The following is a 15877-nucleotide window of genomic DNA, read 5'->3' on the forward strand; positions in this document are numbered from 1 at the left end:
TTGAATACTTAAGTAAAGAATAAATTAAATAGTTCATTAGTGGATGAGGTTTGAAAGTCTATTAATGGATTTAGGAAAAAAATCTAGGAAAATATTTAACTCATTAGAAAGATTAAAAAAATCTCAATTTATATTTATGTTCAAAAACACAATTGAAGTAAAGATGGTTCCAGAAGAGTGATAAGAGTTAATATCCAGGCCAAATAGAAAGAGTAATAGGAAAATCTGGAAACAAAAGGTCAGTCAACTTACGAGATCCATTGAGTGTACAGTGTGGAAACAGGCCATTTGGCCCAACTTGCCCACACCAACCAACATGTCCCAGCTACACTAGTCACACCTGCCGTGTTTGATTCATATCCCTCCAAACCTATCCTATACATGTACAGTACCTATCTAACTGTTTCTTAAATGTTGGGATAGTTCCTGCCTCAACTACCTCCTCTGGCAGCTTGTTCCATAAATCCACCACCCTTTGTTACCCCTCAAATTCCTATTAAATATTTTCTCATTCACCTTACAGCGCTTGCAGCCCCGGAGACCCGGGTTCGATTCCGACTATGGGTGCTGTCTGAACGGAGTTTGTACATTCTCCCTATGATATGCGTGGGTTTTCTCCGTGATCTTTGGTTTCCTCCCACACTCCAAAGTTTGTAGGTTAAATGGCTTGGTATGAGTGTAAAACTGTCCCATGTGTGTGTAGGATAGTGCTAATGTGCTGGGATCGCTGGTTGGTGTGAACTCGGTGGGCCGAAGGGCCTGTTTCCACGCTGTATCTCTAAACTAACCTAAACATGCAAACTTGCTAATCTTACCATGTATGTTCTCATCCAAATCATTGATGTAGATGAGAAACAGTAACGGTCCCAGCACCGAACCCTGAGGCACAACACTAGTCACAGGTCTGAAGAAGGGTTTCGGCCCGAAACGTTGCCTATTTCCTTCGCTCCATAGATGCTGCTGCAACCGCTGAGTTTCTCCAGCTTTTTTGTGTAACCTTCGATTCTCCAGCATCTGCAGTTCCCTCTTAAACACTAGTCACAGGCCTCCAGTCCGAGAAGCAACCTTCCACCATCACGTTCTGCTTCCTTCCATGAAGCCAAAGTCAATGAGTTGGATGATCAGCCATGATCATATTGAATGGCGGTGCAGGCTCGAAGGGCTGAATGGCGTACTCCTGCACCTAATTTCTATGTTTCTATGTTTCTATCCATTCAACTTTCTCTACTTGGATCCCAAGCGATCTAACCTTCCAGAGCAGCCGACCATGTGGAACCTTGTCGAATGCTTTTACTAAACAATGAGAGGAAAGATAATGGAATTGAAACAAATGACGAGGAGTTAAATGCATTAAATATAATTTAAAAATCAACATGGTTTCCAAAACAAAGTCTTGTTTGATTAACATGAGAATTTTTTTTGCAGAGTTAATGGAAATGTAGTAGAAGCCATGTAACTAGATTTTGATAATGGTTGAGGGATAATTATGGAGTAGACCAATGGTATTCCTTAATAACCCCTAAAACAGTTACATTTGTTTGCCAGTTTTCATACCTTTTTGCACAAGCTGGTTATTAAACTTGACTATAAAACAGTGACTGGAATTTAAATTTAAATTAGTAGCTCTAAAATATATCATTTAAATGCACTGTCTTGATATTTTATTCATTCAGGATATTGCAGTCTGCCTTTTGGGTTTTATTCACCATTTGATATTACATTTTGATGCAATCATCCTCTATTAAATATTACAGAACTCTTTAGCTATTGTGATTGAACCTGTGATCGGTTTGGTAATGCAATCGCGATATTCTATCACAGTGAAGTTCAAATGTGTGTAAACGCTTAAACTGTCTTTACTATGGTAGCTTCCTGGTAGGTTAACATATTATATTGATATATGAATGAGGCACCCACTCCATTTTTTTCACTGTGAATGTTTCTAACGTTTTGCTTTGGGAGGCCTGGTACATTCCATCAGCAACATGAGAAACACATTAGCAAGAAGGATGAGGGGGGGGGGGGGGGGTCTTATAGAAACATATAAAATTATAAAAGGACTGGACAAACTAGATGCATGAAAAATGTTCCCAATGTTGGGCGAGTCCAGAACCAGGGGCCACAGTCTTAGAATAAAGGGGAGGCCATTTAAGACTGGGGTGAGAAAAAACTTTTTCACCCAGAGAGTTATGAATTTGTGGAATTCCCTGCCACAGAGGGCAGTGGAGGCCAAGTCGCTGGATGGATTTAAGAGAGAGTTAGATAGAGCTCTATGGGCTAGTGGAATCAAGGGATATGGGGAGAAGGCAGGCACGAGTTATTGATTGGGGACGATCAGCCATGATCACACTGAATGGTGGTGCTGGCTCCAAGGGACGAATGGCCTCCTCCTGCACCTATTTTCTATGTTTCTATGTTTCTATGTTGTCTGAGGGTAGTTTGGTGGACAACATCACTGTATCTTTTCAACGAGTCACTTTGGTCTGCTGCGTAGCACAGTGAAGTTGAATTGCTTCAGATGTTAAGGGGCACACTTCTCGACAGCCATCGATTATCCCTCCCCAAATAAATTTTTATAAACTTTTATAAATCAGGCCCCGTTGTACAACAATGACAACAATGACGATGAGCTGTTACAATAAACCCTTCGTGTTTCAGTGGAACTGATCTGCAATGATCACCCTCACCCGGTGGGGTCACAACATCAGAGGCCTGGATCGCCTCAGTGAAGAGGGAGAGCAAGGAGGGAAGAGACAAAGACTTTAAGACTTTTGCCTTCCATCACAGTGAGGAGGTGGCTGGTGAACTCACTGTGGTGGATGTTAAATTTGTGTTTATTATGTGTTTTGTTATGTTATTATATGTATGACTGCAAGGCAACACAATTTCGTTCAGACCGAAAGGTCTGATTGACAATAAAGGATGCTTTGACTTTGACTTTTGACTTTGATGAAGGGTCAGTTTCAGATCATTCCAGCCGGATTAGATCTGGGTGATATTAGATGTTGGTTTCACACTCGGGCACAACAGTTTTTTTTTGCGGGGGGGGGGGGGGGTTACAGGTACGCCATTGAAGCATTTCTCTAAACAGCTCACTCTGGAATTTCCATCAAAATGCCCCATCATATTGGATCGGCAGCTTCTCATCTGGCATGGCTCTTAACAACGCCAGCGGCGGTTTAAGTTTATTTATCTCACTTTCATTTCAAAACGTTACTGGTGCTGGTGTGGCTGCGTTAACTGTACCGCCAATCTTAAATGATCTCTCACTCTCCCCCTGATTCAACTACCAATTCGATTACCAATTTGCCTGATGCCAATGCTCAATGTCGACTGGAATGCAGCCCTCCCTCGACCGCCCTCCCTCCCTCCCTCCCTCCGCCGCTCCGCCCCCAGCTGATCCCTGCGGCCGCTCGGACTGCGGTGGCATCAGCCCAAGCCAAAGCCGTCAGTGAGCGCTCACTGGAGACAACTCTTCCCACTAAACCAATCGCTGCCAGCGGCGGGCGGGCTTATCCGACCCCCGTCTTTTCCCTCACGTTACGGAGGAAGTTTCAGTTCTCACTGAGGAGACGGGCTTATCTTTATTACCTCTCTCGACGCGGAAAAGGGTCGTCTTTTTATTCCCGGACGACAAGGCGAGAGATCCCTCGCAGTGCGCCCGCTCCCACGTGAATGAGTCGGCCTGCGTTGAGCGACCCCCCCCCGCCCGCCGCCGCTCTCTGGATCCGCCGCCCAGCACCATGTCATTTGTGAATGGTGAGACCTGATCGCAGAGGGGTAGTTTTTCCCCTCTCTCTACCCCCTGAACGTCTCCCATCCTGGCGAACTTTCCACCCAACCTCGACTGCCGTGCGCCCACCCCGAGCCCAGGGGTTGAGAACCTGTCATCGGACTCAATGGGAGACAGCAAGAGAATTATTTATCGTCTTCTCTCTCCCGAGATCTGCTCGTAGACCCCGCGCTAGGATTGTTTTCATGTGTCGCTTGGAGCCGTTGGACAAATCGTGTGTATTTTACTGGGACTATTCGCGATGGCACATTTCCCTTTGTACTTGAACTCCGCAATGCTGGTGTTGTTCAGCTGTGAATTCCGCCTGGTGACAGCAAGTAAGTGGGTTCTAATGTATTTGGCTTAAAAACATCATCTTTCACGGGAATGCATGCCCTGCTCCTCCAGATAAATGTAAGCCGGGTTCAGTGACCGGGGGGAGTAGGGAGTAGGTCGGAGAACTGCGCCAACGGCTCAGCGAGGAGTGTGTGGAGCGGAGTGGAGTGGAGCGGAGTGGCCTGTCAGGTCGCCGCGTAATTACTTGTACCTCGGCCAGGGCTCGGCTGAACGGCCCTTCCAGTGCAATGGAAATAACAGCAGGGGGTATGGGGGTTTGGGGTGGGATAGGGGAGACAGAATTACGGACAAGAAGAGGGCAGTTAAAGGAGACCAGGAAGTAATCCCGTGACCCGCGGACAGATGGAAAGATGCAGCAACCGGTGTTGAGCAGAATAACCGGCGAGAGAAGCGGCAACTTTGAAGTGAAATTGAGATGGGAACAGCCATGAGTCCGCTGATAACGGAGGAAGCGACAGGGAGTGTAAAAGGAAGGAGAAGCCAGTGGAAGATTGCTTGGAGGCTGGAAAGTAAGGGGTGATATAGGGTTAGGGAACGAGATTATTAGAGGATACAAGAAACTGCAGACGCTAGAATCGTGAACGAAACACAAAGTACTGGAGTATCTCTGCAGCATCTGATGGCGGGATGGACAGACGACTTTTCGGGTCGGGACCCTTCTTCAGATTGAGACTTCATTAGGGGCTGGCGAAATCCGACCATAGGAGAACTTTAAAGGTCGATGAGGAGGGATGAACGAAGCAACTGTGTGGCGGTGGAAGAGTGCGGGTGGTCTAACGTCAGATAGAAAGTGAAGGAGCAAGAATAAGCAGGTGGCGATAAAGGGAGATTAAGGGATAGGTTGGGGAGTAAAGGCTGAGAGATAACGGGAAAAAACAGCAGTGTTGCAAAGTCTGAGAAGGTCAGGAAACCATCCGCGAAGTTAGGGGGGGTGAAGGTAGCGAGATGAGCATAGACATTTCAGGAGGATTTCATTCTCCGGCTTCATACAACGTGACTACAACACGGTAGAGGAAGGAGAAAGATATGGTGGTTTATGCTCCCGTGTTAGTCATGATGTCCAGCACGGTCATTGCCAACGCTTTTCACTGAGCGTGAACCGATGAAGCCTCAAAACCGTGCAGAACGGGGCGTCATTTTGCATCGTCACCGTCGACTTATATATCACCTCTTTAATTAGCAATGACATACATGTGTAGCGATGTGTATTTAGAAGAAGATGCCTACCAAAAAGTTTAATTAATTATCAGGGTAATTGAAAATAATATGGATGAAATATGTTCTTCACTTACCCATTGTAATGACTGTTGCTTCAACCAAGTACCAAAATTGCAGCTTGGGACTTAGAGTTGCTTGTTAGATAACAAAAGTTCTGAATATTGTTCGTATAATTATGAATTAATTTACATTCGCAGAAAATAGGTCATGGTTTATACGCACAGTTCGTCAAATTTTGAGTCACATCTATGGGGGAAAAAATTGTATCGAGCAAGAGGGTATGAGTGAAGCCGACTGTTCTCCAACAAACACTGTTTGTCAAGTTCATCCCAAGGACGTGAGAGTAGACGTCGGTCAACCCATCCTCCCGAACAGTCAGTGTACTGCAGTGGCATTGGCCATAAAGAATGATTATAAAACACAAGATAGCCGGGGTGGGGTGAGAAGGGAACTGAAAATGCATGTTTGGAATAAATAAAATGGTTAGCACCAAATTTTAGAGAAAATAAATTCCAGCACAGTATTGATCAAACGTAATTGCTAAATTCTATCGGTCAGCGGAAATGTTTAATGTAGCAAGGCCAACAGGTGTTAGGAAAAGGATGGAAATATCTTAGAGGGAATGGAAATTCAGTATTCAACAGTGTTGTGATTGAGCACATGTGACATGGGTATTTGGTTCCACATCACTTTAAAGGGCCAGCTTCACGCAGCGGATGACGTGTTTTACCCATTATTTAAAACCAGGTTCAACGATTGCCCCTCCAGTGACACGTTTATCTAATGAGTTTTAACAGTGTGATTTAGCGTTTGGAAGTGGATTGAATAATCTGAATTCCTTTAATAATTCCATGTTCATCTTACTTTTTTTTACAGTGTCCTTTATTCAGGACTGAGATATGTGACGGTCATTCATAGAAACATAGAAACATAGAAAATAGGTGCAGGAGTAGGCCATTCGGCCCTTCGAGCTTGCACCGCCATTCAATATGATCCTGGCTGATCACCCAACTCAGTATCCTGTACCTGCCTTCTCTCCATACCCCCTGATCCCTTTAGCCAGACGGGCCACATCTAACTCCCTCTTAAATATAGCCAATTAACTGGCCTCAACTACCTTCTGTGGCAGAGAATTCCAGAGATTCACCACTCTCTGTGTGAAAAATGGTTTTTCTCATCTCGGTCCTAAAAGATTTTCCCCTTATCCTTAAACTGTGACCTCTTGTTCTGGACTTCCCCAACATCGGGAACAATCTTCCTGCATATAGCCTGTCCAACCCCTTAAGAATTTTGTAAGTTTCTATAAGATCCCCCCTCAATTTTCTAATTCTAGCGAGTACAAGCCGAGTCTATCTAGTCTTTCTTCATATGAACGTCCTGATATCCCAGGAATCAGTCTGGTGAACCTTCTCTGTACTCCCTCTATGGCAAGAATGTATTTCCTCAGATTAGGAGACCAAAATTGTACGCAATACTCCAGGTGTGGTCTCACCAAGACCCTGTACAACTGCAGTAGAACCTCCCTGCTCCTATACTCAAATCCTTCAAGCTAACATGTGTGACAATTAATGCAAGCTTTGGATGGTCTGTCTACAAATCATAGACTTAAAGGCTTAAATCGAGAGAGCTGATCAATGTATCACGAGGTTCCAATTTATCCTGCTAATAAAACTATATGAAAAAAAAGAAAATGCCTATATCGATTAATAGCTACTAGGGGAAATATAAATCACATTGTGTGAAGTGCATGCAAAATATTTTTTTGAAATCATTGTAAGTTGTGGACATTGGTGACAAATGAGGTAGTTCTTCTCATCATTGGTATGTATGCCTTGGCATACTCTAGACTTCTTGTTGAACTACGGTTGTTCCCCCGGCAATGCGAATGGAAGAATGAGTGTTTGCTGCGCTACGAAGTTATAGATTGTAGGAAGTGCAATTCTATTAGTGATAATAGCTTATAGCACCTCTGGGATGTCCAGGTTAGAGCTGCGCTGATACTTTTTGCAGTATGGTGGTAGCACACGACATAATAGAGGAGAGTTCAATGTGAAGACGGAACTTTGGCTCTCCAGGGACTGTGCGGAGGATCTGTCCACAAATTATAACCCCAAGAGTCATCTGTGAGGGGTATATTGTTGAAGGCAAGGTTAATTCGCATTCTGGTCCTGTCACTACTTAATAGATATCCACTACAGTAGTTCTGTTCCTCGGCGCTCAGCCAGCTTGTTTCGCAATACCGTGACAGTGTGGTCACAGATTATGCTCCCATGCAGCTTACTAACCTTCCATCAACAAGGAGAAAGTACCGCTTCATCGTCTAATGCGAATGATAGTCAGTAGGGCATTCCCTTGCCCATATTTGACCTGATACCATGGGATTTAATGAAGTCCTGAGTTAATGCTCCCTCCCTTCAAAGCTCCCTCCACATCCCTTCCACCTAACTAAATGCCACTAACTCGAGGACCAGCCGACAGGACATTTCCAGGGGATGGGGAATTTTGGGATAGCCACTGGTTTATATGTCTCTGTGATAACCACAACTCCAACAGTAGCTTGACTTGCATTGGGCAGCTCTCCTAGTTTAGGTAGAAGCCTCTGCTGGTGGAGAAGACAAATGGGCAGGTTTGATTGCAGGATGAACCTTGGTCATGGGTGTGAAGAAGGGTCTCGACCCGAAAAGCCACACATTCCTTCTATCCAGAGATGCTGCCTGTCGCGCTAAGTTACTCCAGCATTTTGTGCCTATCTTCGAACCTTGGTGATTGTGTTCAGAGCTTGACTTGAAATTACCATTGGGTTTTATGCTTATTTGCAGCAGTTTGATATAACTCAGAACTTCATTATGTTATTTCAGAGGACGGCAAGGAGTAATTTGATAAACTGGTACAGTTATATATTTCACTAAATCTGCCGTTACTAAACGCGCAGTGATACTGACCCGCAGTGCCTACTCAGACTAGTTCCCGATGTCAGCTCGTAACTTACTCAGGCTACGCGTTACGTGTGAAGCAACAACAGGAGCTTGACGCCTAAGCCCCGATCCCACTTTCCAGAGTTACTCACGGATTCTCCCGAGTTTTCCCCTTGCTTCAAACTCGGAGAATGTCCGTAGGAGTCCGTAGATATTTCGTAGGGCTCGTAATGCCAGCCGTAGGTACTCGGGGCATCAGGTAAGTCGGGACGTTTTTTTCAGCATGTTGAAAAATGTCCACGAGTAAAATAAAATAGCCCCGAGTACCTACGGCTGGCATCTCGGAGTTTGAATCAAGGGGAAAACTCGTGAGAATTCGTGAGTAACTCGGGAAAGTGGGACAGGGTCTTAGTCGTCAAGCTACTGTTGTTGCTGTAAACGTTTATCGCAGAAGATCTAATAAAACTGGAGGTTTGATTCAAAACACCATTCACTTTTCTTCCACTGTTGTTAAACTTAAGCAAGATGTACTTTTTCCTATCCTTCCTTCTCATAAAATAAAACATATCGAACGTGGGCACTAAAATCCCCCGAAATGTCTTGACAAATCTCTAAACGTTGTCAAGCTGGGTAATTGAAACATCGCCGCAATCAGCATTTTTGGTAGACTTTACGAGGGCACGGGCTATCTCGTGGGACTTGTGTTTCTAATATAGCGGCGCACAAACGGAAGATTGTGTCAAATCACTGTTCTAGTCTTATTTGCAACAATGTGTCCACAGACTGAATTTATAATACTCGCGGTAGTATGAGTGCTCCTAGAGTTAATCTACAGAGGCATTTAGTGAATTTAGGATGTATTCTTCACCTTGGACTAATGCTATTTTGGGTCACCGCATTTAACTGTGCCGCTAATTTCGGATCATGATACTGCAATACTGTGCAACGCCTCGATAGATCTTGACCAAGGCTCGAAGTGTAGTCGTTAATCTGACGTTTATTTCCTCCCCAAGTGCTTGTCCCTTCATGGGTGGTTATATTTTCAGCATCGTCGGCTGCCCATGTGGATGCACGGAACGTATTTCTGCAGCTCTCTGGAATTGATTCTATGCCAGAATCAGATCGATACAAGCCAAGAATTAAGTCATTGACATTTGTTAATGGAGGGACTCTCAAGAGGAACGTCGCAGTAAAAATGAATTGCGAGTTTACACGCACACATGAACCAGTGTTCGCTTCTCCCGCGCTCTGTCACTTCGCCTTCTTATTCCGATAAAATAAAATGCTTCTGTGTTTCGACTGGATCCGGCCCCTTGTTTTATTGCTAGAATAGGTTCGTCCACAGCCTTAATACTCACTGTGTATGATATTTTCTTTCGGCAATAGCACCCTTCTGATTAATGCCAGCATGGGTTGAAAAAGCTAAGAAAATCCTATGAATTTGAAATAATAACCATAGATACAAAATGCTGGAGTAACTCTGGAGAGAATGAATGGGAGATGTTTCGGTCGAGGCCCTTCTACTGAAGAAGCCTGTTCAGAAGATGCTGCCTGTTCCGCGGATTACTCCAGCTTTTTGTGTCTATCTTCGGTTTAAACCAGCGTCTGCAGTTCCTTCTTCCACATAGAATCAGAACATGGGAACACTCAGCAAGACAGGCGAGAGAGGGGCAAGATTAAAGTTTAGGGAGCTTCGATGAAAGATCATTACGTCGAATTGAAAGGTAACTATGTCGAAATATCGGCATAATTTATCTCCACAGATGCAGCCGAACCTGTTGTGTATCGCCTGTATTTTATATTGTACGTTTCCACAAGTGAGAGCTTGCAAAACATCCCAGATGGCAGCAAAATCAGCAAAAGCCGAAGGAACAGAAGAGGCTGGAATTTTACTTTGGCTTGTCGTGTCGCCGCTTCGGTACACGGCGCTGTTCTTATACCTGAAAGTATAGCACATGTCCCGTGTGTTGTAATGACGGGAAACTACTGATGCTGGTTTACCAAAGAAAGACACAAAGTGGCGGAGTAGGGCGGCTTAATACATGAGACTAGCAGATTGCTTCATGGGGTGATTAAGGTATTAAGGTGATACCACAATATCACCTTAATACCTTTTGGAGATTTTTTAAATAACATTTTTTATGTGGTAGATTGCCAATATTGCAAATTTCTTTAGTCAGAGGTTGGTGAATCTGTAGAATTCTTAACGACAGAGAGCTGTGGAGGCCAAGTCACTGGATATTTTTAAAGCAGAGATAGATAAATTCTTGATTAGTACAGGTGTCAGAGGTTATGGGAGAAGGCAGGAGAATAGGGTTAGGAGGGTGAGATTGATCAATCATGATTGAATGGCAGAGTAGACTTGATGGGTCGAATGGCCTAATTCTACTCTTATCACTTATGATCTACCCAAATGGAATAATTTCAAATCCATTTTAAGTTTATTTTAAGAGTGGCACACATTAAAATTCATCACATTTTTAAACCAAAATGATTGCACTCTGAAATGAAGTTCTCATGGTTCATTGTAGAATACAGTTCACCCAAGACTGGCAGAAAGCAAATACATGTAAAATTTAGAAAAAATCTGAAATTGTGATGTGAAGACTGAATTGAAATGACTGTGGTAATTTAAAAAAAATGTTGTACTGTTGCTTGCAAAATTAGAATACCGTCTACTAATTCAAATCTGCACCAATTTTTGTACAGGTATATGTTTTATTTATAGATTTGGTAGAAGTTAGTTTGTTCATGGTAATTTATTTGATTAACATCTACTTTCTCAGATTATTTAATTAACTTGGAGGTTAATTACTTTGTAAAGTGAGATCAATAAATGGGAGATTAAATATTGCCCTTTTTATAATGGCCATATTCTCACAACTTATTTTCTGTGTATCAGGAAAATTATAATGAGCAACAGCCGATGGCCTATTCAAGCATCATTTTGTTGAAGTCAAGAGTCAAATACATTGGGACAGGAACAATAACATTCCTACTTGCTGCAACTTTACAAGTACATTAAATGCAGTAACACAATAATAAATACACAATGAGCAACAATACAATAAATTATCAGCTAAACCATTACCAATGAAACTATGCCATAATAGTACAAGCTGATGGACATAGTGCAAACTTGCACAATCATTTGGTGCTGAGTAAAGTTGTGATAGGATTGCGTACAGTGGTTCAAGAGCCTGATGGCTGATGAAAGAAGCTGTTTTTGAACCTCGATGTAACAATTATCATGCTCCTATACTCTCTCCTTATAGTAACAATGGGATGAGAGTGTGGTCAGGGCGTTGTGGGTCTTTGGTGATATTAGTTGCCTTATTGAGTCAGTGCTTCTTGAAGCTCCCTTGTAGGTGAAAAGGTTGTCAAAAGGCTGTTGTCAACTCTGAAAAATGTTTTTGGCAAACTTATTTTCTTTGGAGGAACTGCCGTCTGTACCTTCTATAAAATGTATAGCAGCAAATTGGCAAACTTTCAACAGCACTTACCAAATCTCAACTTCATTTATCAGAAAGGTCTGGCAACAGATGTGTGGAAAAGGCACAATCATCAAGTTGTTCCTCAAATCACACACCTGTAATTTGAAGATGTATCACCATCCCTTCATCAACATAGGTTCTAACTCCAGGAATCCCCTTTCTAACAGAGCCATGGGAGCACTCTTTCCGCTGCATCACTAGAAAGACTGCAGCGGTTCAAAACGCAGTATATCACCCCTTTCCAGGAGTGATTAGGGATGCATGATTAATGCTGGCCTAACAAATGGTCTCCATCTGTAAATGAATTAAATGTGATCCAAATCAATGTCGTTCATTCTTTATGAAGTTGCACACAAGGTGATTTGTTTGAAAATAATGAACATGATTGGATTGTAACCCTGTAAACATAGAAGATAAATGATAAACACATGCTTCCTCCTTGAAAACAAAATGTTTGTGACATGGTGTAAAATTGTAGGTAGATTTCAATAAGGTTATTTTAGATACAGATGCCCAAATTAATCTTAAAGAAAGGGTTATACTAAGACATGAATTACGTTGTTTAAGGGGCTGGTTTCAGAGAGCAAGTAGGTCGGTGATGCTGAATAAAGGGCTTGTCCCACTTCCCGATTTTTTTTCGACGACTGCTAGCATCATTGTCTGACGTATCAGGTAACCGAAAATTTGCGGCGTGATGCAGCAGTGACGCGGCACGATGACGTATGATGCGCGGTGTTTTTTCAAGTGTCGCAATATTTTTTTTGTCGCCGCTGGATTTTGAAATGATCAAAATCTTTAGGCGAAACTGATATGACGCCGGCAGTCTCCGAAAAAATCACCAAGTGGGACAGGCCCTTAAAGGATAACAGCAGAAGAATATGTGTTGCTTTCTTGCAGAAGAAGCTACTGTTTTATTTGGGACTAGAGACTTCTTATAATTCTCCTCGGGCCAGCAATTTTCATTGGAATTTCAGGCCTCATTCTTTTCCTATGACGCGCACTTGTATGCGAAGTACAAGATATTTTTCCCCCTCCTTTAGTTTAGTTCAGTTTAGAGATACGGTGCGGAAATCAGCCCTTCGGCTCACCAAGTCTGCTCCGATCAGTGATCCCTGCACATTAACATTATCCAACACACACTAGGGACAATTTACATATACACCAAGCCAATTAACTTACATACCTGTACGTCTTTGGAGTGTGGGTGGAAACCGAGGATCTGGGAGAAAACCCGTGCAGTCACGGGAGAATGTACAAACTCCATACAGACAGCACCCATAAGTCAGGATCAAACCCGGGTCTCCGGCGCTGTAAGGCAGCAATTCAGTGCGCCACTTTTAAAGCATTGGATCCAACCGGTATTTTTTCTGCCCTTTTACTTTTACAGGGAATTTCAACCCCTTAACCAGCTTGAAAAAGAAGATGAAGCAGGAAAATAGAATATGTGGAGGAAAATTGTGTTATGTGATGTCATAAGAGAGTTTCAGAAACCTTTGTTTCTCATGTAACTATGTATTTGATATATGTAACATTGAACATGTATTGCCTTGATAGTTGATAGTGATTGATGATGTCGGATGCAGGCTGCTTTTGCTGTTTGTATTAGACAAAGCACCAGTAATGCTTCAGCTACACTATGTACGATAAATGGAAAATTCTTGATATGAATAGATTGTTGCAGAATCTCCCTGTTCTCTCCAGTTAACAAGTGATTTGGCTTAGATTTTCTTTGCGCACACCTATCTCCGTTTTGTGTGGCATCTGAATTATGACAAGCAAAGTAAGTTCACATTGTGGAAGCTGAGCTAACAGGCTTTACCCTGGGACTGCTACACACCGGATAGCATTGGAATTGATGAAGACTGCTAGTGTACACCAGACAAAATGCCCTCTTTACCCTAAAATAGAGTATTTGGCTAACTCTAAAGCATTGGATCCAACCAGTATATTTTCTGTCTCCTTTCTCAGAAAATGTGTGTGGTGGTCACTTTCATTTATACTTATAATGCCACCCAAATGTTGCTCCGTGTCTGCGCCTCAATGCACTTAATAGATATTGCCAAAAGACTGGCACATATTAAAAAGGTCCCATGGCATTCTTCATGAGCAAAACTCATTCCTCAAGTGACATTAAAAGATGAACATTTATTCATTTGTCTATTTCTTTTGAAGTTGTAGGATCATGCCGTCAAATGCCAGCTGCCATCTTTGATGTGTTAAGACCGCATTCTAAGATGCAATAATCCACTCGTTATGAAACACTTAGTATATTCCTGATGTAGGGGAGAACCATATAAATGCAACGTTTTTCTTCATCTTTGCTAGCTGTAATGTGCAGTCAATAAAAGACCCAGGAGATTAAGCAACTTTCATAAAGGCCTATGAACAATTCAGCATAAAATTGCACACTCAAAATATATTTCCCTAAGGTTGGGATTGCTGGCCATGGATTTCTAGTTATTTGATACAATAATTCCAGACCCATGTTTGGGTTGGGGTGATTTTGCATTCAGAGCCCCCTAGACCTGTTTAAGATAGAACTGCAGATACTGGAAAAATCAAAGGTTGACAAAAAAGCTGGAGAAACTCAGCAGGTGAGGCAGCATCTATGGAGTGAATGAATAGGAGACGTTTCGGGTCGAGACCCTTCTTCAGACTGATGTGGATGTTTGTGGGGGGGGGGGGGGGGGGGGGCAGGAAGAAGAAAGGAAGAGGCGGAGACAGTAGGCTGTGGGAGAACTGGGAATGGGGAGGGGAAGGACTAAGGGGAAGGCTTGGCGATCGCTTCACCCAACACCTCCGCTCGGTTCGCACCAACCAACCTGATCTCCCGGTGGCCCAGCATTTCAACTCCCCCTCCCATTCCGAATCTGACCTTTCTGTCCTGGGCCTCCTCCATGGCCAGAGTGAGTCCCACCAAGAATTGGAGGAGCAGCACCTCATATTTCGCTTGGGCAGTTTACACTCCAGCGGTATGAACATTGCCTTCTCCAAGTTCAGGTAGTCCTTGCTTTCTCCCTCCTTCCTCTCCCCTTCCCAGCTCTCCCAAAGCCTACTGTCTCCACCTGTTTCTTTCATCTCCCCCCCCCCATCAGTCTGAAGAAGCGTCTCAACCCGAAACGTTATCTATTCCTTCGTTCCATAGATGCTGCCTCACCTGCTGAGTTTCTCCAGCCTTTTTGTCTACCCTAGACATACCTTGTTCCTCCTAGGACTGTCCAGGGATGAAAAACACATGCTGCTGTGTTTGAATTAGACAGACCAAGATCTTAGTAAGGCTGAGCTCTCCAATATATGCACTATCAACATTTAAAATGATTCAAGAATATCAACTGCTTAATGTGGTACAGAGAGAATTTACCAAATTGCCCACCATTTAGTTATGAAAATAGGTCATCGGGCCTCCTGTCCTCAGTGTCCATTGCTGACTCTTCATTGGAGACAGCGTCAAGGTAAAAGGGAAATAGAACAGCGCTCCAATCCCTACTCCTTCAGCATCATTTATGTGCAGCAACTTGGGCAATGGACAGGTAAATAACTTGAGCTATTGTGAGAATGGAGCAGGATCCTGATGTTAGTTTTAGGGATGGAGAATTCAGCAGAAGGCTTTTGTATCAATTTCCTTCATTCTCCACCCCTCAACTGTCTGACCCAAAACGTCACCCATTAATCTATCCAGAGATGCTGCCTGTCCCATTGAGTTACTCTAGCATTACTCTAGCATACTCTAGTCCTGCCTCCCCGTTCTCTGCCCCTACCTCACTAATCTCTTCAACTCCTCATTGTCCCAAGGAATTGTCCCCTCCGCTTTCCAAACTGCTGCTGTTACACCAATCTTAAAGAAACCTGGTCTTGATCCCTCCTCTCTCATTAACTACCGCCCAATCTCAAACCTCCCCTTTCTTTCAAAAACCCTGGAGCGTATCGTTGCGTCGCAACTTCATTCCCACCTTCTTGCGTATAACCTACTTGAACCCCTCCAATCTAGCTCCATAGCACAGAAACTGTTCACCTCAAAGTCCTCAACGACCTCCTCACCTCTGCTGACACTGGTTCCCTCAACATCCTCATCCTCCTCGACCTGAGCACATCCTTCGATACAGTGAACCATCACATCCTGC

At 43.4% G+C, this 15877-nt stretch overlaps 1 protein-coding gene across 1 annotated transcript in view; it reads left to right on the plus strand.

Moving 5' to 3' along the window:
* Nucleotides 1-3425: 3425 nt before the first annotated feature.
* The window catches only part of fndc4a (fibronectin type III domain containing 4a), a 190959-nt gene continuing 178507 nt past the window's right edge, over nucleotides 3426-15877 (plus strand). The window contains exon 1 of the mRNA XM_055635539.1: nucleotides 3426-4110. Coding sequence (XP_055491514.1) covers nucleotides 4035-4110 — 76 coding nt within the window. The 5' untranslated portion in view covers nucleotides 3426-4034. The remainder of the gene's footprint in view (nucleotides 4111-15877) is intronic.

Source organism: Leucoraja erinacea, chromosome 5 (genome assembly GCF_028641065.1).
Source record: "Leucoraja erinacea ecotype New England chromosome 5, Leri_hhj_1, whole genome shotgun sequence".
Taxonomy (NCBI): domain Eukaryota; kingdom Metazoa; phylum Chordata; class Chondrichthyes; order Rajiformes; family Rajidae; genus Leucoraja; species Leucoraja erinaceus.